The 25,568-nt window shown below is 43.7% G+C and overlaps 1 protein-coding gene and 1 long non-coding RNA gene across 2 annotated transcripts in view; one reads left to right on the top strand and one right to left on the bottom strand.

Annotated features, from left to right (window-relative positions):
* Window positions 1-2,469: 2,469 nt before the first annotated feature.
* On the bottom strand, window positions 2,470-23,421 carry F11r (F11 receptor). Its single transcript, XM_015491984.2, has 10 exons — window positions 23,265-23,421; window positions 7,240-7,308; window positions 6,970-7,077; window positions 6,617-6,763; window positions 4,990-5,192; window positions 4,533-4,635; window positions 4,303-4,410; window positions 4,059-4,071; window positions 3,576-3,624; window positions 2,470-3,464 (listed from the first exon to the last, which is right to left on the bottom strand). The coding sequence occupies exons 1-10, from the start codon at window positions 23,323-23,325 to the stop codon at window positions 3,429-3,431; spliced, it is 897 nt and encodes a 298-aa protein (XP_015347470.1). The 5' UTR covers window positions 23,326-23,421; the 3' UTR covers window positions 2,470-3,428.
* Window positions 23,384-25,568, top strand: part of LOC107147489 — a 4,896-nt gene continuing 2,711 nt past the window's right edge. The window contains exon 1 of the long non-coding RNA XR_001504160.2: window positions 23,384-23,646. This is a non-coding gene — a long non-coding RNA (uncharacterized LOC107147489). The remainder of the gene's footprint in view (window positions 23,647-25,568) is intronic.

Here is a 25,568-nt window from a genome sequence, read left to right as displayed (position 1 = left end):
TATATATATTGGGGCTGGGGATGTGGCTCAAGCGGTAGCGCGCTCGCCTGGCATGCGTGCGGCACCGGTTAGATCCTCAGCACCACATACAAACAAAGATGTTGTGTCCGCCGATAACTAAAAAATAAATATTAAAAAAAAATTCTCTCTCTCTCCCTCTCTCTCTTTAAAAAAAAAAAAAGTAGTTAATGGAGGAAAACATTTTATTCAAAGGTGGTACAGAGGAAAATAGAAGACTTTTTCCGTCTCAAATCCCCATTTTATTTTATTTTTTTTACTGGGGATTGAATTTGAGGCATTGCATATCTTAGGCAAATACTTTTCCGCTGAGCTACATCCCCAACCCTATCAAATCTCCGTCTTCAGAGGGCTCAGGGACACATAACAACTTTTATAAAAGAAAAGGGGGAACAGTAAGACTAAAAGCAGGAAATCCATGTGCTGTGAGGGGGTCATCTTTTCCCAAGAGTGCCTCCCCCTCTGCTCCCTCCTCATCACATCAAAGGAAACTTAGACTTCCTGGAGCCAGCATCTGCATTTGTTTGTTCTTTTTTTTTTTTTCTTTATTTGCAGTATTGGGGACTAAACCCAAGGGCACTCCACCACTGAGCTGCATCCCCAGCCCTTTTCGTGTTTTATTTTGAAACAAGGTCTCACTAAGTTGCCCAGAGTATTCTTTAACTTGTGGTTCTCCTGCCTCCACCTCTGGAATTGCTGGGATTACCAGTATGAACCATTGCACCTGCTTAGAGTCTTTATTTTTTGAAAACTGGACAGTTTTGTTTCTTTGTTGTTGTTGTTTGTTGTACCAGGAATTGAACCCAGAGGGGCTTAACCATGGAGTCACATCCCCAGCACCTGCCCCCACATTTCTTTTTGAGACAAGGTCCTGTTAAATTGCTTTGGACCTTGCTAAATTGCTGAGGTTGGCTTTGAACTTGCATTTCTCCTGCCTCCGCCTCCTGAGCCACTGGGATAAATAAATAAAATTTAAAAATAAAATGTTGGGCTGGGAATATAGCTCAGTAGGTAAATGCTTGCCTCGTATGCACAAGGCCCTGGATTCAAACCCCAGCACCAGAATAATTAATTAAAATATTAACCAACCAGCTGTGTGGAAGGATATCCCCAATCCCAGTTAACAGTACTATCAGGAAGATTCTGAATATCAAACTTACTCCAAGAGTCACAATTCTCTTCTTAATGTAGAACTTCTGGATTTAAACAAACTTGACATGAAAAAAAATAAATATTTATTAGAAAAATAAGATTTAAATTTCTAAAATTAAAGCAGACACAGTGTTTCCCAATTCCAAAGGACTTTCGTAAGCTGGAGAGAGACATTCCAAGGCTGACAACTAAGTCAGGAAACATTTACCTCAAACCTACAGGAGCCACGAATCACCAGGTTTGTGTGTGTGTGTTTAAATATTTTTTTAGTTGAAGATGGACACAGTGCCTTTTTTTCATTCATTTATTTTTATATAGTGCTGAGGATCGAACCCAGGGCCTCACACATTCTAGGCAAGTGCTCTACCACTGAGCCACAGACCCAGCCCCCAAATCACTACTTTTGCTGAGGCCTTTCCTCTATACTCCTCCCACCAAGTCCTCCAACCTCGACACAGAACTGAACCATACTTCAAAAATTTCCATATGTACTGAACTGTCTCGTAATTTTTTATTGCCTAATTGGATTTTATTTCCTCTGGAAATTTTTTCTTATTGGTACCTGACCCTTAACTGATGACTTCATTTTCCTCTTTAGATCCTTTGTAGAAAATGTAATTGTTAGGGATTTTTAGATCATCAGACAGAATATGACAAAGTGGCAATTAGTGTAATCTGAAGGTAGAAATAAGCAAAATAAAACCTGGGAGAGCCTTTCTTTGCCCTCTTGCTAGTTAATAAACAGATTGGGGGGCAGAAAAGGGTTCAAATGGGGAGAAGAAAAGTGATGACCACTAGGCCTATCCCTGCTTGTTCCTGCTCCTGTTTCAGAATACCTTCTCCTGAATCCCACTTGCTAAATAAAGTAATAGTCACTACTTTAAGCTATTATTGAGAAGGGGTTCTCCAAATGATCTGAGAAATCCCCCTGGGCAGCACTTTTTCCCTACAGACTTAGGAAAGCCCATGAATACCCAGTTGGGCAGGAGGCTGGATACTTTGTCCTCCCAGTTGGGCCAAGCAGAACAATAGAGCACAGTATCAGCTTCAGTCTAGGTACTCTCCTCCAGGAGAGGAAGTCCTGGCCACGGAAGGGTCTGGAATGATCATCTTAAATCCAGAAGCTCTGCCCTGAATTGAGAACCAGGAAGGGGCAGCATAGGGAGGCAATACAGGCCTCAAGGAATTGGCACCAGTGTGCTAGGAGGTAGGATTTTGAGGCCATTTTCCATTATGTACAAAGAAGGAGCCTAGGGACCCTGAAAGATCTAATATCTCCCACTCCCAACAAAAAGAAGCTTTGACAAACCAAGTTTTTATTTCCAGCAACATCTGGTTGATACAAACACACAGAAACACAATCTCACAGAAGAGCTAGGAAGCCCTCCAACACTCTGCCTGATTTCAGCATACAGCTAGGACCACACACACACACACACACACACAAACACACACACACGCTCAGCAAAGAGCCAAGACAAATAATACGTGCACATCCTCACAGCTCTACAGATATCTTTAAAGGGTCTGTCCGGTTGTTCCAGCTGAGGGAAGAGTGATGGCTTGCACAGAAAGCTCTAGCCTTCTTTTCTTTCAATCAGTGGTTTTAAGTCTTCGCTCCAAGTCCCCTGAAAGTTCACTATGCCCTCCCACTTTCCTATAGACACAGTGTCAGTCTGCTTGTGTTCAGGAGGAAGATTTAACAAGGAGGATCCCAGTGGCACTTTTCGTGGGAAGACAGAAGAGTGGGCTCCAGAGATGGAAGAGAACGTCGTCACCAAACAACCATTTCAGCTTCTCTGCTCTCCAGATCCCACTCCAGAACAGCTGGCACCAGTCCTCATTATGGCAGGAGAGAGTCTAGGAAATAGGCTCAAGATCCTTATTCAAAGTCCATAAGTAAGGCCAGGTAGTGATTTTGAATTCCTGGAAGCCATGCCACTCTTGCTGTCTACTTAGCGAGGGAGATCAACAGAGGCATGCCCAGAATTCTTGCCTGCTCCCTGCTAGGACACGGAATTAAAATTTACACAAGTCTCAGGCCACTCAACAGTGGTCGGAAAGGTAGGGAGGATAGAAAAGAGAAAGGGGCACGTAGCTGACGTTATTACAGTTACATTCTAAGGAAGATAAAAGTGGGGTGTCCTGTGGGGTCTAGAAGACAAATAAGGCATCCTGTGAAACTAGACACTAGGGACCAGAGTCTGGCAGCACCTGAGTGGGGCAAGCACAGAGGACAGGAGATGAGCCAGGTCAGGTCACACCAGGAATGACGAAGTCTGTTTGAATTCCCCCTAGGGAAATAAAGAATCCGGTCAACTCAAAAGTCTTCTTTAGCTAATAAACCCCCAGACACATAAGCACAGGCTAGGGACCCCTCCCCTCCCCAGGGCAGGCATACTCACTTCACTTCTAGCAGTAGGCTGGCTGTAAATCACCTTCTTACTTGAAGTCCTGTGGACAAGCCAGAAGGTAGAGACGCTCAGTCCCCTAGGTGCTCATTAACCTCTCTGTGCCAATTTTAGAGGCCAGAACTGAGACTTTGCAAAAGCACAGGACAGAGGTGTAGGCAGAGGGAGAAAGGACAAGCCCAGGGTGAACAGGGATAGAAATATAGTTGTCAGGCTGGGGATGTAGCTCAGGAGTGCAACACTTGCCTAGCATGCATAAGGCCCTGGGTTCGATCCCCAGGAAAGAGAAAAGAAAGGAAGGGGGAGGGGGGCAAAAGGCAAGGAAGAAGGAAGGAAAAAGAAATCTAAAATCTAATTGTCTTCCCTCTGAGAGTTGGTCACCTCTACCTCCAACCCATCCCCCAGACACATCTCGGCTTCAAACCACAAGCATCCTTTTCTTAATCTTGGAGGAACTCTGGGACAGCACTCACTCACCCTTTCTTTGTTCCTGAAAGAGAAAAAAAGGAGTATTAGCAAGATAGAATACAGCACGGCATAGGAAGGTGGGGGACTAGTATCCAACACTTGATCTAGGTTAGGTCAAATAATCTATGCTCCCGAAGGGGAGAGCCCCAGCACACACGGGTGCAGTATCAGGGTCTGAATTTCATCGGTACCCACAAACTATGCCCTGGACTGGGGACAGTGCAAAGGAGAATCTCTGAAAACAAATACTTACTGTCAAAGTAGCCTCGGCTATAGGCAAACCAGATGCCAAAAATTAAGACTCCAAGGAGAATCAGTGTCACAAGGACAGCTGCTACAATGCCTCCCACGTTCAGTTCCACTGTGACATACAAAGGAGAGGTCAGGCACATGGACATTCAATCATGACAGTGACAAGGCTGCCAATGGCAGGTTGCAGAGCAGCCTAGATCTGAGCTCAAGCCCTGCCACGTTCTCACTCACCAGCTTCCATGCGTACAGCTTCTGACTTCATGGGTGTCCCATACCCATTCTGTGCCTGACAACTGTATTCTCCAGTATCAGAGCCCGTCACAGGATCAAAGACCTAGAGGGAAGAAAATAAATTGACTTGTTGTACCTTCCCCCCACTATTGGGGATTGAGCCCAGGGGCACTCTACCACTGAGCTACATCCCTAGCCTTTTTTATTTTCTTTTGAGATACGGTCTCACTAAGCTGCCCAGGCTGAGATCTTCCTGCCTCAGCCTCCGGAGCAGCTGGGATTACAGGAGTGTACCACCATGTCCAGCTGGCTTCCTACTTAAAGAAATCAAGTACTGATCTTTTATGTCTTCTGATCCAAACTTCAAGTTCACCTTGTTACTTATTCCTCCTTCCCACTATCAACAGTTGTGTAATAGTGCCCTCCCTGTACATCTTCATTCCCACCCTCTGCATACCAATTCCCCTGACTTCTGATTCAGAGTATAGGAAGAATTGATGAAGGCCCGGTTGTTCTTGGGATCTGTAGGCATCTGTATCCCATCCTTGAACCAGATGTATTCAGAGGGCGGGGAACCATCTTGTTCTGAGCAGGTCAGTACTGCCCGGTTTCCAATGGTAGCAGAGGAGGGAATGTTGACTGTAGGCTTAGATGGAGGCACTGGGGAGGGAAAGAAGGAAAAAAGGCATTGAAGTTTACTACAGTGGCGCACACATGTAATCCCAGCAACTCGGAAGGCTGAGACAGGAGGATCAAGTTCAAGGCCAGCCTCATCAACTTTGCAAGACCCTGTCTCAAAGTAAGAAAATTTAAAAAAAGGAGGGGGGATGCTGGGGATGTAGCTCAGTAGTTTAGCACACCAGGACTCAATCCCCATTATCATCATAAAAAATAATAAAGAAAGAAAAGAAATTATGCATATCCAAGCCAGGCATGGTGACACATGCCTACAATCCCAGGGGAGGCTGAGGCAGGAGGATCGCGAGGTCAAAGCCAGCCTCAGCAAAAGTGAGCGCTAAGCAACTCAGTGAGACCCTGGTCTCTAAATAAAATTCAAAATTGGGTGGGGATGTCATAATTCTTTTTTTTTTTCTTTTTCTTTTCTTTTTTTTTTTTTTTTTGGTGGTGCTGAGGACTGAACCCAGGGCCTTATGTATGTGAGGCAAGCACTCTACCAAGTGAGCCATTTCCAGCCCCTTGTCTTGATTCTTGTATATCTCTCCCGTGTCCTATGTGGGCTATGAATTTTGGGTTTCCCTTGCTTGAAATGTGCTGGCTGAGAAATATGGAGAAAAATTACACGACACAGAAACAATTTTGAAAAACAAGGGTGAGGCAGCTCTGTGACCTTAGAGGTCCAGCTTTCACACTGGAAGGAAAGAGAGCAAAGAGCTCGCATTTGCTTTATTTATACAAGGGGGATTCAAAGGATTTCAGTGGAATGTTCTTTTGCCAAATAAGGTAGGAGGGCTGTGGCCCAATGGGTAACGCCCAAGTCCGAAGCTACAGAGCAGCCTCTCTAGCTGGGTGAAGACTGAAGACTGAGGTCACCTCATGCTTTGCTAAAAGCCACAAAGTGACTTGCAATGCCAGACCAAAATCTCCTTGAATTACCAAAATCTACTTGAGGCCGAGTAGAGACTCTTCAAATAGCTCAGGCATGGCCCCCATAGGATGTGGCTTAGTGGTCGAGGGTCCCTGATTTCAATCCTCAGTACCCAAAAAAGGTGGGGGAGGGGGCTAGGGATGTGGCTCAGTGGTTAAGTGCCCCAGTACCAAAAAAGAAAAAAGAAAAGAAATTATACTGAATCCAAGTTAGGAACGGACGATCCAAAAAAAGTGGGGGGAAGGCACTGAACACAGGGCTGGCTACCTGAGTATAATTAATAGATCATAATGACACCCCCATCCAATTAGCTATAGCTACCCTCAATTATGCCCCTGGTTTCCACCTAACCCCTCATCCCTCCCCTTGTTAGCCTAATGACTCTGAATACCCCTAGCCACAGGCCTCTCACAATCTTATTAGAGTCTGCTAGAGGTTAAGGAAGCATTAATTCCAGGCCCACGTGGAAGATACATACCAATCACAATAAGCTGGATGCTGGCCTCCCCATAATTGTTGCCACCTTCCTCAGAGACCATACAAGTATACATCCCATTGTCTTTCCGGGTCACAGATTGGAAGGTGATGCCAGATGGTGAGAAGGTAACACGGTCCTCATAGGAAGCTACCAGGAGAAGGGAACAGAGGCAGACAGAGTGAACAGAAGCTAAGAGAAGCTGATACACAAGGTACACAGGCACCTTCTTCTTCCTGAAAGAGGAATGGGAAGGCCCCGGAGATGGGCCCCAGGGTGTGCCCCACCCGTGGAATCCTGGCCAGGGCCAACTGTTACACGACCTCAGTAATCAGGAAGGAGGTGGAACAACTCACCTGTGATCTTGTTGTTATAGCAAACCAGACTGGTGGTGTCACCCTGGACAAACTTCCACTCCACACGGGGAGAAGAGAAGCCAGAGTAGGAGCAGGGCAACTTGACCGCTGCAAGACAGAATCAAAATGAGAGGAGGAAGGAATATCAACATGTGGAAGGTAGGTAACAACCCCAAACCACAGTCTGGGCTACATGTACTCCTGGCCCCTGGGGATCTGATACCTGTTCATCTGATACCTGCCCACCCTCCACAGCCCAGCCCCACTCACGGTTATTCTCAGGAACTCGAATTTCCGGTTCAGATATGTGTACTGTACCCTTGCCCAGCACCAGGGGACCTGAGAAGGAAAGAAACAGGCCCCATCAGAAAGGGAGAGAACACCATGGAGAGGGAAGAACAGACCCAGTTGATGGGGCTGAGTTCCTCCCAGCTCAGCTCTTATATCCTTTGACCAATTTCCCAAATATCTTCTTTCAATATATGTGTATATATGTGTATGTGTGCGAGAGTTTATAGGCCAATACTTCTTCTATCAATGGAAATAAAGCATTTCTTTCAAATGCAATTTCTTTCTTTCTTTCTTTGAATGGTTCCCTCTGTAACTCCCCATAATATAATTAAATTCCTACTAGTCCAAGGGCAGCTTCCAGAATGACATTTCATGGTTCAGAGAAAGCTCCTCCACAAAGGATCGCAGCCACTTGTCAAGACAATCCTGGAAGGAAGCCAGCAAGCTGGAGGCGAGGTAGGGAGGAGCAATAATGAGGATAATAATAATACTTGACATTTGTAGAGCATTGGGTGCTTTTAAAGTGTTTTCAGATATATTGCCATCATTTGATCCTTGAAATAAGCATGATATATGGGCAGGACAAGTATTATTATTCCAATTTTACACAAGGAACTGAGAGATTACAAGAAACGTGCCTAAGATCACACAGCCCATGCTGAGATGGGGCTGGGGCTAGATCTGGGCTCACAGGACCTCCTTAGAACCTCCTACTAATCAAATGGAGAAAGAAAAGGTGGTATGGGATGCAGGTGGAAGAAGTAAGGAATAAGGAAGCCAATAATCAATGGGGGAGGTGGTCAGGTTCACAAAAGGGGCACAAATTGCCACTTCTACAATTACCGTCATTCACATTTTCAAAGCTCAAATTTACCAACTATGCCTTAGAGCCCTGTCTTCTTAGATAAATTCATAACAATGTGCAATGCAAGCATATCTTTTAAATTCAAATAAATCTTTCTTTATCTTTGAACATTCTTGCCAGGTACTGACATGTGATCCCAGTGACTAGGAAGAATGAGGCAGGAAGATTGCAAGTTCAAGGCTAGCCTGGGTAACTAAGTAAGACTCTGTCTCAAAATAAAAAATAAAAACAGCTCAGTGGGGTAAAGTGCCCCTGGGTTCAATTCCCAGTATATTAAAGAAAAGAAAAAGAAAGGAATGAAGGACTTATTGTCCCAGCTGCTGGGAGTGCTGCCAAAAGAAGACTCCGAGCCTTTGAGGATAGCCAGAACACGGCCTTGTCCAACCTGCCTCTTACCAGAGGCAGAAGCAGCGTAAAGCCCTGGTTCTATCACCCAAATCCCCAACCCGAGGCATCAAAGATGTCTTGCTCCAAAGCTCCCTGTGAGTAGACTGAAGCCTCCTTGAAACTACAGCAAAACTCAATTTCTCCTCTGTCCAATTTTGCTTCCTTCCCTTCCTTTCCATAGGTGTGGATCCTAAGAGCACTCCCTAATAAATGTCTTGAATGATAATTGATATCTCAGAGTCAGCTTCCTGGGAACCCAACCTGTGACACCACCCAAATAACAAGCAGCATCTAATTAAACTAAAAACTAGCCTCTGAAATAGACACACACACACACTCACACACATAAATCACAATATATGAATTTGATGGTTATTCCTGTCACTTCTGACTTTGGCTAAAGTTCTTATTTGAGTCCACTGAGGTCATCAGATCTAAAACACATTTAGGAATCACACCACACATTTACACAAATATATCGGACTACAGGCATATTCTGCTTCTTCTCGTTAATCCTGACTACCATTACCTGCTCTGGGCTTTTCGTCTGTTAAAAATACACAGAGTAGCTGGGTGCAATGGCACATACCTGTAATCCCTGCAACTTAGGAAACCAAAGCAAGTGAATCGTGAGTTCAAGGCCAGCCTCAGCAACTTGGCAAGACACTAAGCAATTTATTGAGACCCTGTCTCAAAATAAAAACAAAAAGGGCCCATTCAGGAGGCTGAGGGAGGAGGATTAGAAGTTCAAGGCCAGCCTGATCCTGGGCAATTTAGCAAGATGTCTCAAAATTTAAAAATAAAATAAAAATGGATGGGGAGGGGCTGGGGATGTGGCTCAAGCGGTAGCGCGCTCGCCTGGCATGCGTGCGGCCCGGGTTCGATCCTCAGCACCACATACAAACAAAGATGTTGTGGCCGCCAATAACTAAAAAATAAATAAATATTAAAAAAAAAATTATCTCCCTCCCCCTCTCTCACTCTCTCTTTAAAAAGAAAAAAAAATGGATGGGGACACAGCTCAGTGGCAGAGTGCTTCTCTAGCATGTACAAGAATTTGGGTTCAATTCCCAGTAGCAAAACAAAACAAGCTGAGGATATAGCTCTGTAGTAGAGGGCTTGTCCTCTCTGTGTGAGATACTGATTCCTAGTACAAGGGAGTTGGGGACTGACAGGGACCTCCACCTCAATGTTCACTCACCTTCCTCTGATGTAAGATTGCCTGTCTACTGTGGACCAACTGTGTCAATGTCTAATGTGCCTGCCTATCATTCAAGTCAAGCCCAGTCTTACCACCATGCCTTTTCTATTCGCTTCTCATTCTTGAACATGTCTCTAGAACTAGACTGCCTAAGTTGAAATCCCACTCTGTTACTATATGACCTGGGCAAGCCACTTAGCCACTCTGAGCCTCAGTTTGCCCATCTGTAAAATGGGGATAATAACAGTTTCTGCATCAAAGGACTGTAGAGAGGGTTAAACAAGCGAATACAAATAAACTTAGAACGATGTCTCACCAACAGGAAGTTCCAAATATGTATTATTATCATCATCTAATCTATAGGCCCTTCCATATGCACTTCTTTCTAACTTAAAAGTTTTCCTTTTAAAATATATATATAGTTGTTGGTGGACCTTTATTCTATTTATTTATTTATTTGTATGTGGTGTTGAGAATCGAACCCAATGACTCACACATGCCAGGCAAGTGCTCTACCACTGAGCCTCAACCCAGCCCCTTTCAAAGTTTTCTTTAGCAAAACCTATGAATAAATAATAAACAGTAACTGAAAAGTTTTTACATGTTAACCTGCTACACCATCAGCAAGGATAGGGGTTCTTCTTCAAGGAATCCCATCTAGATCAAGACAGCCTATTTTCCTGCCCATTCTCCTCATCTATTTTATATTTTACCTGGTTTCACCAAAGCTCCCCTCTTGCACTTAACCTTGGACCTATTTTTGCCACACTGTACACACACATACAAATGTCCCACTGATGCTGTGGTAAACCAAGACAGAAGGAAATTTCATCCATTCCATTGTGAAGCTTAATTTATTCTTAGGTTCACAATGAGAAAAGCCACAAAGTTAAAAGCATCAATAGATTTTTGGCATGCTTAAGTTTAGGGTCCATGTATAGAAAATCCATCTTTCATTCCACTGCCAGTTGAAAAGCTAACAGTTACGGAGCACTTAGTATATGCCAGGAACTGTTGTAAGCACAGGACATTTACTATCATTTAATCCTTTCAACAACCTTCAGAAGTGGGTAAGGGTATTATTATTGCCCCTATATCCTACATGTGGAAATGGAAGCCCAGAGCAGTTAAACTTGCTGAAGGCCAAACAGTGAGTGGTAGGGCAGATTCAAACCAATGCAACCCAGTTGCAAAGACTATGCTATACTATATTACACAACTTGCTTAACAATGCAAATCTGACACTTGCCTCAAGCTTTAGTAGTAGTAGTAGTAGTAGTAGTAGTAGTAGCAGTAGTAGTAGTAGAACCCAAGGGCACACTACCACTGAGCTATATCCCCAGTCCCTTTTATTTTTCATTTTGAGACAGAATTTTGAAAGTTGCCCATGCTAACTTCAAGCTTGTAATCTTCCTGCATCAACCTCCACAAGTCACTGGGATTGTAGGTGTGCACCACTACTTACACCCAGCTTGCTTCAAGTTTTTGATGATTCCACACTGCCTATATTATAAAATCCAAATTTTTCTGCACACTAAGAAAGTTCCAGCACTACTTGCCCTGTGATAAGCTTATCACTTTCCTCATCCACTCTGCAGCTATGCTTTGCCTTCTAGCAATACAAAACCACTTACACTTCCCAGCAAAGATTGGGCTGTTCTGCAACCTCTCTGCCTTTGCTCATGCTATTTCTGCTATGTGGAATGCCCTTCTCTCCTCTTCATCTGGCTGGCACCTACTCATCCACTTTATTTTCTGAGAAATGATCTACCACACCCCAATCCTCCCCATAGCCAGCTTACAGCCTTTCCTGGGCTTTCATTATACCATGCAAAATGCTGTCAAAGCACTTCCCACATTTATTGTGACATCATCTGTGTACACATTTCTCCCCTACCAGACAGTAAACCCCAGAGAGCAGAGACCAGACGTTATTTATTATTCTGAGTACTCTTAACATAATTCCTTGTACAAGATAAATGTTTGCTGAACACTAGTTACTGAGCATTAAAAAATTAGGTCCTAGCAGATCATCAACTGTGACATCTACTTGTTAAGGTTGATCTGCAAGGATAAATTCAATTTTCAAACTGGCAGATAGAGTATGACCAAATTAAGAGAGGGGGAAATACTTGATTCTGGGCCAAAGCTTTTAAAACTTTTAATTCTAGCATAATTTTTGTTTTTCTAGTACTAGGGATAAACTCAAGGGCAGTTTACCACTAAGCTACACCTCCAATCCTTTTTATTTATTTTGAGACAGTGTCTCACTAAATTGCTAAGGCAATTTGGCAGTCATCCTGTCTCAGCCTCCCAAGTGGCCGATATTACAGGCATGTGCCACCGCACCCAGCCTTGCATAAATTTTTTTTTAAAAAAAACTATCCAGTTTTCAAAATATGAAGGCTCTATTAGACCTTTTTTAAAAACTAGTTTTATATCTTTAATCACTTTAAAAGTGTTTTTAGGGTATGCATGGTGGCACATGCCTGTAATCCCCCAGCTACTCAGAAGGCTGAGGCAGGAGGATTCCAAGTTTCAGGTCAGTCTCAGCAACTTAGCCAGACCCTGTCTGGGGATGCAGCACAGTGGTAAAACATCCCTGGGTTCAATTCCCATTGCCAAAAATAAATATTTTTAAAGTGTTTTAAATTTGCTTTACCACTTATGAACAAAATCAAAGTTCTCTGCATATGGGCAATTTCCACTTGCTATTACAATGGTAAAGGTTGGTTCCTGCATCCAAGTTGGTTGTGCTCAGACACCTACAGACCCTTCAGAGAAAGTGTGCAGAGCCAAAAGTGTCAAGAGGTCTTCTAATGCAAGGTCTAAGGCAGCAAAAGGTGGGAAGAACTCCTGTGACTGGCACCTCAACAGGGACTGTTACAAATCGATGGAAAGGGAAAGGGTGGAAATTAGGAGAGGGTTGGGGGATCCACAAAGAACTCAGGGTAGAGAGTTAGTGCCACTTGGCCACAAAAGGTAAAACCAGTGCCAGCAAAAACAGTTCATCACGCTCAGTGACTTGGGATTTCAAAACACAAATGAGAACTCCTGCCCTCCTACGCTCACTTAAAAGTAAGTGGGGAAAAGAAGTGAATCCATTTCAAACATTTTCACCACTAGAAAAGGAACCCAAAAACTCAAGTAAACCCAAATCAACTGAAAAGGAGACCCCTGGCCAGAACATTACTTGCTTTTTTTTTTATACTGGGAGTTGAACCTGGGGCACCTGACCACTGAACTACACCCCCAGCCCTTTTTGTTTGTTTGTTTTTGTTGTTGTTTGTTTGTGTTTTTGAGAAAGAGTCTGGATAAATCAAAGAGTTTGACTAAATCGATGAAGCTGACCTCAAACTTGTAATTCTACTTCCTCAGCCTCCTGAGTTGTTGGTATTATGGGCATGCACCCAACGCCCTGTGGAACATTGCTCTTAAAAAAAAAAAAAAAAAATTAATCCTTTTACAGGGGTAAACTTCAAAATGGTATGATTATTAGGGACTGAATTGTTTCCCTTAAATTCTTATGTTGAAGTCCTAACCCCCAATACTTCAAAAATATGATTATTTGGAGATAGAGTCATTTAAAGAGGTAATTCAGTTAAAATGAGGCCACTAGGGCATACCCCAATCTAATCTAACTGGTGTCCTTATCAGAAGAGGAGGTTAGAGACAACTTGCCAGAGGGATGACCACGTGAAGGACAACAAAAGAGGGGACCATCTGGAAATCAAGGAGAAAGATCTCAGAGGAAACCAATCCTACCAATACTTTTAGTCTCAGAACTGTAAGAAAAGTCACTTTTGTTAAGCCACCAGCTGGTGGTCTTTTGCTATGGCAGCCCTAGCAGACTAATGCAAGGGTCTGAGCTCTGTACCATCAGTGGACCTTCTGATGGAGTCACCAGTGTCACAGCCTTGATTTAAGAAGGCGTGATGAAGCTAAGCATGGTGGCCCTCACCTGTAATCCCAGTGACTCTGGAGACTGAGGCAGGAGGATCACAAGTTTCAGGCCAGGCTGGGCAACTGTCTCAAAGTAAAAAATAAAAAGTACTGGGGATATAGCTCAGTGGTAATGTTAATACAGAGCCCAAAATGTCCGGTCCTGTCCTGTCCCATCCCATCCCCACCGCCCTTCAATTTCTTGCACTAAAACAAAAAACAAAAAAACTGTAACAATACACTCCAAACGGGCTGGGGTTGTGGCTCAGCAGTAGAGCACTCGTCTAGCAAGTGCAGGGCTCTGAGTTCAATCCTCAGCACCACATAAAAATAAATAAAGGTACTGTGTCCAACTACAACTAAAAAATAAAAATAAATAAAAAAAAAAAAATACTCGCCAAACAATTGATAGTACATAGTATCTGAGAGATGAGAACACAGGCAGCTTTTATATTCTATGTTCTATATTTCTGTCATAAGCAAGAATATAATTTAGAGAAAAGGGGAAAAGGAAAAAAGAATTCAAAAAAAGGAAGTCAGCCAGGCTCAGAGGTACAAGCCTGTCATCTCAGCTATCTGGGAGGCTGAGGCAAGTTCAAGCCAAGCCTGGACAACTTAGTAAGATCCTGTATCAAAATAAGAAAATAAGAGTTTGGGGATGAGTACCCCGGGTTCAGTTCCCAGAACCACAAAAAAAGAAATGAAAAAAAAATCTGAGAGATCACAAGAAGGAACAAAGTCATAAAGGAGAGGCAAACGAATGGCCAAAAGGGGAGAGGGATGTAGCTTAGTGGCAGAGCACTTGCCCAGCATGCATAAGGCCCTGGGTTCAGAGAGAGGAAATAACAGAAAATATCCCAATAGTGGTATACCAGGAAGCAAATGTTCAAATAAACTTAAAAATTTATTTGTGAAATGAGGTAGCAGATAAGCAAGAAATGTGAGATCACTACACCATCAAGATCCTAGAGCATGAATGTGTGTCTGATAAATTTCAAGGAGAAAAAGGGCAGAAGGAAACCAGAATACAGGTAGCCTGGAGACTCTATGATTGAGAACAGGAAAGTAGGCGGATAAAACAGCACAAGGGTAGGAGAATGTGAAAGAGGAAAAGGAGTTTAAAGAGGAGAGGAGGTGGGTCAAAATCAGCACAAAACAGTAACAGAGAAATCAATCCCTACAGGTTTTTATAAGAGACTTGTTTTCAAAAGAGGGTTGGGAGCCAGGCACAGGGGCACACAACTATAACCCCAGCTACTTGGGAGGTTAAGGCAAGAGGATCACAAGTTTGGGAGGTTAAGGCAAGAGGATCACAAGTTTGGGAGGTTAAGGCAAGAGGATCACAAATACAAGGCCAGTCTGGGCAATTTAGCAAGAATTCTGTCTCAAAAAAAAAAAAAAAAAAATTAAAGGGATGGGGATGTGGATGTGGCTCAGAAGTAGAATGTTCACAAGTTAAATCCCCAGCACTACAAAAAAAGAGATGGGGGTGGCAGGAGTGTGTTGGTAGTGTTTACCACTCCTTATCCTTGAGGGATACATTCCAAGACATTCCACGGATGCCTGAAGACATGAATAGGACTGAATCCCATATATACTGTTTTTTCCTGTACATACATACTTATGATATGTAATCATACTTATGATAGTTTATTTTATAAATTAGAAACAAAAAAAGATTAATAATAACTCAAAATAAAATAGAGGAATTATAATAATATACTATAATAAAAAAAATTTGAAATTTGTGAATTGTTTCTCGAATTTTCCATTTAATATTTTCAAACTGAAATGTAATCCAAGGTACGAGGGAGGTTGAAGCAGGAAAATCACAAGTCTGAGGCCAGACTCAGCAACTTAATTGAGATCCTGTCTAAAAATAAGAAATAAATAGGGATTTAGCTCCGTGGTAAAGTACTCTAGATTTAACTTACAGTACCAAAAAAAAAAAAAAAAGTGTGAAATCAAGGTTATAAGGGACTACTATATAAATCTGTAGTGTTGCTATAATTCTTAGAAATCACTATAAACAATAATAATAAACAATATAATAATATAATAAACAACAATAATAAAACTTTGTACTTTCAAAAATGGTCATAATTATCTATATATTTATCTCCTCTTAAATGTTTTTCTTTCTTTGTGACCAAGGTAGAGTCTAATTTCCTTCCCCTTGAATCTGAACAGGGTCCTGTGACTGCCAAGAGTAACGTCAGGAGTGAAATACAGTGATGTATTAAGCCCTTATATTAAAATTACTGCTTCATATGCAGTTTCTCGTTAAATTCTCACAAAAACTGTCATTATGATCCCATTTTACAGATAAGAAAACTGAGACTTAAAAAAAACAGTTGCCTCAATTCACATGGCTACAAATAGTAAGGTAGGAGTCTTGACTTAAGTCTGCTCAATTCTGAGGCTCCAGAACTATTTTGCTACACTGCATTTTCACTGGGCAAGCAAGGAAATCCCATCCATTTTCAAGGTCCTGTTCAAATATTCCTTGAACCATATGCCTTTCCACAATCAAAATTAATCTCTTTTCCTAATTTCTAAGAAAATAGTGTAGGAAACTAATCAAAGGTAAGTGTAAAGATTAATACACATGGACAATTTAATGTTATTTAGTACAGCAAAGAAGGAAAAATATCTGTATGCCCCACAAAAGGTGAATAGTTAAATAATTTTTTTAAATTTCCTGGCACTGGGGATTCACGGCCACTCTACCACTGAGCTACATCCCCAGCCTTTTTTCTTTTTCCTTTTGAGACAGCGTCACACTAAACTCCTCAAACTGGGCTAGAACTTTCAATACTCCTGTCTCTGCCTCCTGAGCTGTTGGGATTACAGGCATAAAGTATGGGTATATAATATTAATTCATATTAGACTTAAAATGAAACACCAGTAATAAGTGTTTAACTCTAGGTAATACAATTTCATGTGGTTATATCTTCTCCATAGTCCTCTGTATTTTCCCATTTTCCTACGGGAGTATGTATCACTGTAATATATGTGTGTGTGTGTGTGTGTGTGTGTGTGTGTGTGTGTGTATATATATATATATATATTTTTTTTTTTTTTTTTTTAAGTGCTGGAGTTGTAGCCCAGTGGTACCTCTGGGTTCAATCCCTCAATCCACAGTACTGGGTTCTGGGTTGGGGGAACCTCTTTAAAAAGTTACTCCATTCCCTTCATGCTCTGGTGATAGCCCCTGCTACACTCTGCTCTGTATTCTTAGTCCATGTGCCTGTACTTCCCTGGAGACAGATAAGATCCTTTGCACCCTCCCCAGCTCCTATCTCTGTGCTTGCCTAGGGGAAATGCTACCTGAAGTGCTCAGAAGCACTATTGGAATGAGAAGGAAATGTTGGAGATCTCTGGACACTGAACAGATGCCGTCAACAAGGATGACTTATACATGGCAAGTCCAAGCCACAATAGAAATGCTACTTCCTTCCACTGTTTTACAAGGAAACCCTTTGTTTCCTCTATGTACCTATTAATTATTAGAATGTTCCTCAACTTGCTTTTGTGCCATAAGTTTGTTTGTATTAACAAAAAAAGAAAGAATGAATGAAAGAAAGAAGAAAAGTAAGGAATGAATAGAAGGGAAACTAGCCAGCCAGTTTCTCTAAGAATGCATCTAAAGTTCCCATCTAGGTTGAGTCTCAGAGGACTCTTCAGCTGTAAAGGAGCTAAAGCACCTAAAGAAACCCCCAGCTATGGTGTACCCACAGTTTACTGAATATATGCTGTTACCAATGCCTCCAGCCCTCTTAGATCTTCTTGAAGCAGGTGTTATACGCCCCCCATCGCTAGCTAGTACAATGCTCACAACACAGTAAACATCAATGTTTGTTGGATTAACAAATACATTTGACACTGCAACACAAAAAAAATTTGAACCTGGACCTAGGGCTTCCATCCCAGCGTGCCCTTTCCTCCCTCCCACTAAACCCAGAGAGGCTGAACTAACTCCTGTAAGAACCAGCCATCCCAGTAAAAACCAGGGGGAACCCCGGGCCAGGGAAGACCCACAACTGGAAGGCTCTTCCTGAGGTTGGAGTGGAACAGATAAGGAATGCGGGGGCAAAGGAAGGCTCTGTGACTCCAACAACAGGCTATACTTGGCTGCACTTTCAGTGACATCGATGAGCTGGCTCAGCCCCCTGAGGATGGCAGAAAGTGGCAAAGGCAGTGGAAGACGGGAGAGCTTTCACTCCATCACTCCCTTTTGCCCTCTCTCCGCAGATTTTCCAGTTCTACCTGCTTAGCTCCACCTCCCCCCACCCCCATCTCCCATTGCAAGGGAAGGTCACGCCTGCCAGCCCAGGACTCACTCCAGGGGCCTGGCATCAAACTTCCTGTCAACCAGCTGCTTCCTCCTGTCCCACCCCCACACTGTGAAACAAATAACACAAGCTGGACTTTAGACAGAAACCCTGCTTATCTGGGAGTCCCAGGCAGATGGACTCTGGGTTTTCAATGCCTGGAAAACCCCAGTATACATCCACTCACACTGCTTCCCACAACTGCTTCATAACACTGAAACCTCTTCTTCAATTACATTTGTCCTAGTCATCCAGGTCTTTCCGGAGGCTCTGAAAAGGAAGCAGGTTTGAGTTCGGAGATCCCCAGGGGTCTCTCCTCAAAACCAACAGATGTGAAAAACAAGACCCATCATTTCCTAACCTATCACACAGAATGCATGCAGCCCTTCCATCTATCTCTAGGAGGGGATCAGCCATTTCTATGTCCACAGAAGAGAGCCTTGAACTCCAGCTGACTGTGGGGAGGGAGTGGGGTGAATACTCATAGCCAAGACCACAATCCCTACAATAGCAGTATGAAAAGCCTACAGGATATACTAAGTAAAAAAAGCAAGATGCAATTGTACATACAGTATACTTCTTCCTGTGTAAGCAAAGGGAGAAAATATATATATATGTACATACATATATCTGCATAACAAAGACACTGGAAAAATACACAAGAAACTTGAGGGGGGCGGTTATGAGATGAATAAGAACAGTGGGAAATGAGATGCCCCACCTCTCTGATACCATTTTGAATCTCAAACCCCAATCAACTAATCCATTCTAAATAATTTTGTTTATTTATTTTATTTTTATTTTGCAGTACTAGGGATTGAATCCAGGGGTGCCTTACCACTGAGCTACATCCCCAGCCCTGCCTCCCTTTTTTGAGACAGGGTCTTGCTAAATTGCTGAGGCTGACTTTGAACATGAAATCCTGCCTCAGTGTCCCAAGTCACTGGGATTACTGGTATGTGCCACTATGCCCACTACGCTGCCATTATATCCACAGCTTTAAATAATTTTTAAAATCACAGTATCTCTACCTCATACTAGGCTGGAGACCCCAGACAAGCCCTAATCACAAAGGAGATGAAGAGAAACATCACAAGGTAAAAGCATTCCAGAACCAAGAAAAACTAACATGCTAGAATCATACCACCACTCATTTCCTACTTCAAACTGAAATTACTCACTAGTTTCTAGTTTGAAGAAACAATTCTTTCCTTAGAGGGAGGGGAAAGTAGGAATGACTCACTGATCTACAGTTAAGTCTGTTCCTGAATAGTAAGAAACAAGTGTTTATAAGAGCTTGAGTCAGAAACATCAGCAGGAAGCGCAAAGACTTGGAGATTGACCCTGACCCAGACCCAGACCAGCAGTTCCACCCACCAGGAACACCTCAGTGAGAACCCCACACTGGAATAAGGGGGAGGACGGGTCAGGATTCCATCCCAGGTTTACTTTCCTCAAGGTGATCACATCAAAAGTTGACATATCCACTGGCCATCATCACCCTGCTAAGCTGAAACTCCTTTCCTGCCTGGGAGATAGCCTAACCTTTTCTCAGTACAGGTTCTCTAGGGAAGGGGAAACCATTACTATGGGTAACCAATTTTACTCTTCCCAAGCCCAGGTCTCCCAGTGTGTCTCCAGATCCCTACTCCAGTAGGGTCAGGCCTTCCATTCCACCAGGTTCCCCAGGCCAATTTTAGGACTTCACTTGACTCCTCCCTGCTATTTTGGGTTTTTGTTTGTTTTTAGTTGACACAAAACCTTTATTTTATTTATATGTGGTACTGAGGATGGAACCCAGCACCTCACACATGCTAGGCAAGTGCTCTACAACTGAACCACAACCCCAGTCCCCTCTCCCTGCTGTTTTGCCCTTTCTTATTCCTTCCGGATGGCAGAGCCCACTGTGAGGAACAGCCCTGGGGGAGGGGAGAACACAGGAGTAACCTATACATGCTTCAAACACCCAGGAGGGCACAGACCAGAAGCCCAAGGAAGAGCCCCTACTTCCCCCCCACCCCACCCCCGGGGGTTAAACCCAGGGCGCTATACTATGAAGCCACATTCCCAGCCCTTTTTTATTTTTTTATTTTGAGACAGGGTCTTGCTAAGCTGCTTAGGGTCTTGCTGAGTTGCTGAGGCCAGTCTGGAACTTGTGATCCTCCTACCTTAGCCTTTCCAGTTGCTGGGATTATAGGAATTTGCCAATGCACCTGGCCATTCTCAGTCTTATTTATTAATTTGTTTGTTTGTTTATTTTAATTGTGAGACAGGATCTAGCTCAGTTGCCCAGGCTGACCTAAACTTACAATCAATCTGCCTTAGCCTCCTGAGTCACTGGGATTGCAGATGTGCCCAGTCCCCACCCACCTACACACCCCCACCCCACTCCCACCCCCACCCCCAGTACTGGAGATTGAACCCAAGGGCATTCTACTGCAGAGCTGCATCCCCAGCCCTTTTTACTTTATTTTAATACAGGGCTTCACTAAGTTGCCCAGGCTGGTCTCAAACTTGCAAGCCTCCCAAGTCACTGGGGTTACAGGTGCACACCACCATACCCAACCAAAAAAGCCCCTGTTTTCTGACTCTTGCCATTTGAAATCTCCCTGCTTTCTTTGAATGCTGTCCCCGGCATTCTTTCCTCCTCATAAAACCCAAAGGGCATAATAGCCACTCAACCATAATCCCTTCATGTTCAAGTAATATAGCTGTTATCCCCAGTGATCCTCATGATGAGGACAGGACACATATTACTCCTTTTTACAGATGAGAAGACTGAACTACTAGCCTAAGGTCATAAACAAGGGAGAGGAGGAAATCAAGGCAGAACCCAGATGGGGTGACCTGGCTCTCATTTCCATCCTCATTTGCACTAACCAAATCACTTCCCTTGCCCCGGTCTACCTTGATTGAAGAGTTGCAAGGTCCATTCCTCCAGTGGGTTCCAGGACCCACTGCCTATCAAGCTAATACAACATCACACGGGCTCCTTTCGAATCACTGTTACTTATTCCCAGAAGACACTCTCAGCCAAAATAGTGCTATCACAATCCTTTCAGTGATGATTGTGGACTATCCTAAATAATATAGGAAATCAGGGGGAGAGAAAAGGAAGGAAGGAGCTCCAGGAAACTTATAAGCCTAACAACTACTGTCAGTCACTGTATTTGTACTGTCACTGACAAAAACTGTTACCAATAGTCACTGACCCAGAAGAAGCTTCTGGATTTGATTTGTACCTGTACAGTTCAAGAGCTGGCAAAGACTTAGCCGGGCAAAGTAGCACACGCCTGTAATACCAGCAGCTGTGTAGGATTGAGAGTTCAAAGCCAGCCTCAGCAAAAGCAAGAAGCTAAGCAACTCAGTGAGACCCTATTTCTAAATAAAATTCAAACTAGGGCTGGGGATGTGGCTCAGTGGTTGAGTGCCTCTTGTTTAATCCCTGGCACACAGGCATCACTAACATTTCTAAGATATGGGCAGATATAAAATAGGAGAGGGGAAGGAAACTGAAGAAAAATGGAAATGGATGAGTAGAATGAAAGAGAGAAGTGATCCAGGAACAGTGCCACACATCTGTAACCCCAGTGGCTTGGGAGACTGGGGCAGGAGAATCTCAAGTTCAAAGCCAGCCTCAGTAACTCAGCAAGGCCCTAAGCAACTTAGCCAGACCCTGTCTCAAAATTAAAAACAAAAAGGGCTGGATGTGGCTCAGTGGTTAAGCGCCCATGGGTTCAATCCCCAGGACCACAGAGAGAGAGAGAGAGAGAGAGAGAGAGAGAGAGAAGTAAGACAAGGAAGAACCTAGTGGCAATGAACTGTTAAAAGGTAAGTAAGACAGTAGATTCTCAAGCAGATTCCCAGACAGTTCTTGGGCCATGGGATGCCTAAAATGTTGGATCCAGGAGTGGAATAAAGAGAAGCAAGTTAGGAGGCTTTGGTTCCATTCCCATTTTCCACCCCTCATCAACCTGAAAAAATAATTTCCTGTCTTTTTAGACCCATTTCCTTATTTGCACAATGGAGACAATTAAAATTGCCTCTGGTCCATTCCACCCTAAAGGTTTATATTTTTGTGATAAGGGATAAAGGAATGGGTCTATCCATCTGGAGCAGAAAATATATTCTAAGCAAAATAATCACCCTTATGACATCAGTACTGATTTTACTAGTTGGTTTCTTTTACACTTCCTAAAACATGAATCTTGGGGGTAAACAGACTCATATAGAACAAATACTGACATAATCACCCACAAGTATATGCAGAGACACACAAGTATCAGACATAAGCATGCCAAAGGCCCCGAGATGATCCCCAGCACTGCATTAAAAAAAAAAAAAATCAGACAGATAAACATACAGGTGCTGACACAGGTTCACTATGGTACAAACCGCCAACTACACACTCAGCCCCACACCAGCACACCTAGAGACAGAGGCCTGCCCCAGCAAGTGAGCCTCATTGTTCTTCAGGAAAGGGAGTTTACAAAGGAAACAAAAACTCATACCCGGCCAGAGGGCGGGCAAAGTCCTGGCTCTCTGAGAAGCCAGCCAGCCAAAGACACATCCTCCCCCTGGGAATAGTCACTCAGTCAACACTTATTAAGGATTCCTCCGTAGTTATTCCAGAAAGGGATTCTGAACCGTGCTGTGCAAATTTCAGATTTCAGTTTCATTTCCTGTTCAGACTCTGCACCCACTTTTCCCAGAGCATGGAATCCAAGGATTAGGAAGCGCCAGAGACCCCCTTCTGCAAAATGCAGGAAAGGAGACTATCACCCCACCCACCCCCATTAGCTTCCTCCTAAGGCCCTTAGGGAGCCAAGCGAATCAGGAGGTTAGACGTTCATGGCTTCTCTTGGTCTTTCGTGGATGTTGGAGAGAGGATGGCCCTTTCCAGGTGCGTATGGAAGGGGATGGCTGGGTAGATGTATGTGGGAAGGGTGCCCCCCCCCTTCCCGGCTGCCCTCGCCACGAGGTGAGGGCTGGGAAGAGTGGTGCCAGGCTACCCGGTTATTTTTGGTGTGTGGGGGAAAGGGCAGCTCCTTCCCACAGTATAAGGGGAGGGGTCACAATCCTCCGAGGTGAGGGAAGGAAGCCAGCCACTCTCAGGAGGCGGGGGATGGGGAAAAGAGGGTGGAAGAGAACTAGGAGGGTGAGGCAAATTAGGTTTCTGAACTCCACCCCTCCCCGCAAGCAAGAGGCGTGGGGAACACCTACCCCCAACCTCTGGCCGACCCACCAATTCCTCCCGAAACTCTGGGAACTTACACAGGATCGCCGTCGTAAAGAGAAGCAATTGTTTTCCCCCGGTTTTCGCCTTTGTACCCATCACGATTAGAATCCCAACACGACGGCAGCAGCAAGAGCCCCGGGAACTCACAGCTCTGGGATCCGCAGCTCAGGGAAAAACTCCAGCCGCCAGGTTGAGCCCCGCCCGGCCCTGCCCTCCACACCCGATTGGCCGGCGCCCCGCCCCTGCACATTCTGATTGGTGAAGAGAGCCGCCGCTCCGTTGAGTGATTCACCGTCGCCAGGTGCAACCCCGCCCATTACTCCCCTCTGGGGCCGCAATGCTCGGGTCCCTGCTCCAACTGCTCTGATTGGCTGAGGAGATTGTCAAGCAAGGAAACGAATCCCTCACCTGCTACAGGTAAGGGCCCCCTGATTGGGCAGCGTTTCTGAAGTAGGAACTCTCTGACTGGACGGCTCTTAGTTGAAGCTGGAGGACGAGAGGTTACCTCTAAGGAAGAGGCAAGGATAGGTAGTCTGTCAGGGGTAGTCAGGAGAATGGCTCCTTTCGGGTTTCTGTTTGTTTTTGTTTTTTAATGTTTACGTCAATGTAAATTGCTTCGTGCTGCAGAAACTTTGGTCCCATTCCTGGGCAAATGAAAACCACATATTAATATGATAGTGGGGCGGGGAGAACTGGGAAAGTGGAAAGATAACTTTGATACATCCCAGAACCGGGTTCCTCTGTTCACCCGAATAGCGCATTCACCGGCTTTGAGAGAGGAGAGAGAAAATAAAGGGTAAGGGAGCACTCAACTCCAAAGTGGAAAAATAATTATATTATCTTTAAGAAGACCGTTAAATAGATACACACAAAGCCTACCCAGAGCCAGGCGCGGTGGTGCACACCTGTAATCCCAGCGGTTTGGGAGGCTGAGCAGGAGGATCACAAGTTCAAAGCCAGCCTCAGCAACTCAGAGAGACCCTAAGCAACTTAGTGAGACTCTGTCTCAACGTAAAATACAAAAAGGGCAGTCTGGCACAGTGGTTAAGCGCCCCTAGGTTCAATCCCTGGTACCCCCCCCAAAAAAAAAGATAATAGAAACTGATATACACATGCTATATACACACATCTCTGGGTAACTCTCTGGATATGTGCTTTATACATATATCATCTGTCAGCAAGACCTTACATTTTAAGAATTATTCAGCTTCTCGTTGTGACTAATGAACTAATGGTTGGATGCTGACTAAGCCTCCTTCCCTGCCCCCCAATACTGGGAATTGAACCCAGGCTTGCTTTTCCACTGAGCCACACCCCCAGTCCTTTTTATTTTCATTCTGATTGTCTTGATAAATTGTCCAGTCTGGCTTCCAATTTAGGATCTGCCTGCCTCAGCCTCCCACATGGCTGGGATTACAGAGGTGTGACTTCACACCCATCTCTCCTAAACCTCCTCTTTTTCTGTAGATTATGTTGATACCCAAGCTTTCTATTAATATTTATATTGTTAAATCGTTTTTAGTTGAAATTCTTGCTCAGCATTTTCACTATTTGTGGTTTCGATTTTACAGTGATTTGATTTTTACCGTGTTAAGTATACCACAGTTGCGGGGGATGAGGGCAATCTGAAAAAACTTATTGCAAGTGTGCAAGTGGAAAGTTCTCACTTTTGTCCAAAAGATGGATTAAAAAAACACTTTTGCGAGTCTTTTATCTTTGCCATGTTTTACATTTCACTCCTTTGTCCATGTCTCATGATCCAGTTTCCATTTCTGGTTCTACCCAATTTAAAGCAATGTTTATCAAGCACCTACTGGGTGCTGCAGGGAAATGCAAATAAATAGACTTCATCATTTGCCATCTACTCACAAGACCAAAACAAGAAACAAGACAATATGTAACCCAAAGAGAAACTTTGTATTAGTAAATTGTAACAAGTATTTGTGTGCCTGCCAAACGCAAAGCTTTTCTTTACTCTCAAAGGAATTTAAAGTCTTTGAAAAGAGATGAACTTGAAGTTAAATGTAAAGAGCAAAGAGCAGGACTGGAGATGCAGCTCTGTGGTGAACATTTGTATAACACCAGCTAAGTTCTGCATTCAATCCCACTACAGGAAAAATATTAAAAAAAAAAAAAAATGTGGGGCTGGGGATGTGGCTCAAGCAGTAGCGCGCTTGCCTGGCATGCGTGCGGCCGGGGTTCGATCCTCAACACCACAAACAAACAAAGATGTTGTGTCCGCCGAAAACTAAAAAATAAATATTAAAATTCTATCTCTCTCTCTCTCTCTCTCTCATCAAAAAATAAAAATAAGAAAGTATTCTGCCTATACTTGTACA

This window comes from Marmota marmota, unplaced genomic scaffold (genome assembly GCF_001458135.2).
Source record: "Marmota marmota marmota unplaced genomic scaffold, marMar, whole genome shotgun sequence".
NCBI classification, from domain to species: Eukaryota; Metazoa; Chordata; class Mammalia; order Rodentia; family Sciuridae; genus Marmota; species Marmota marmota.
The sequence above is the reverse complement of the archived record's forward strand: the minus strand, read 5'-3'. Positions and strand labels throughout refer to the sequence as shown.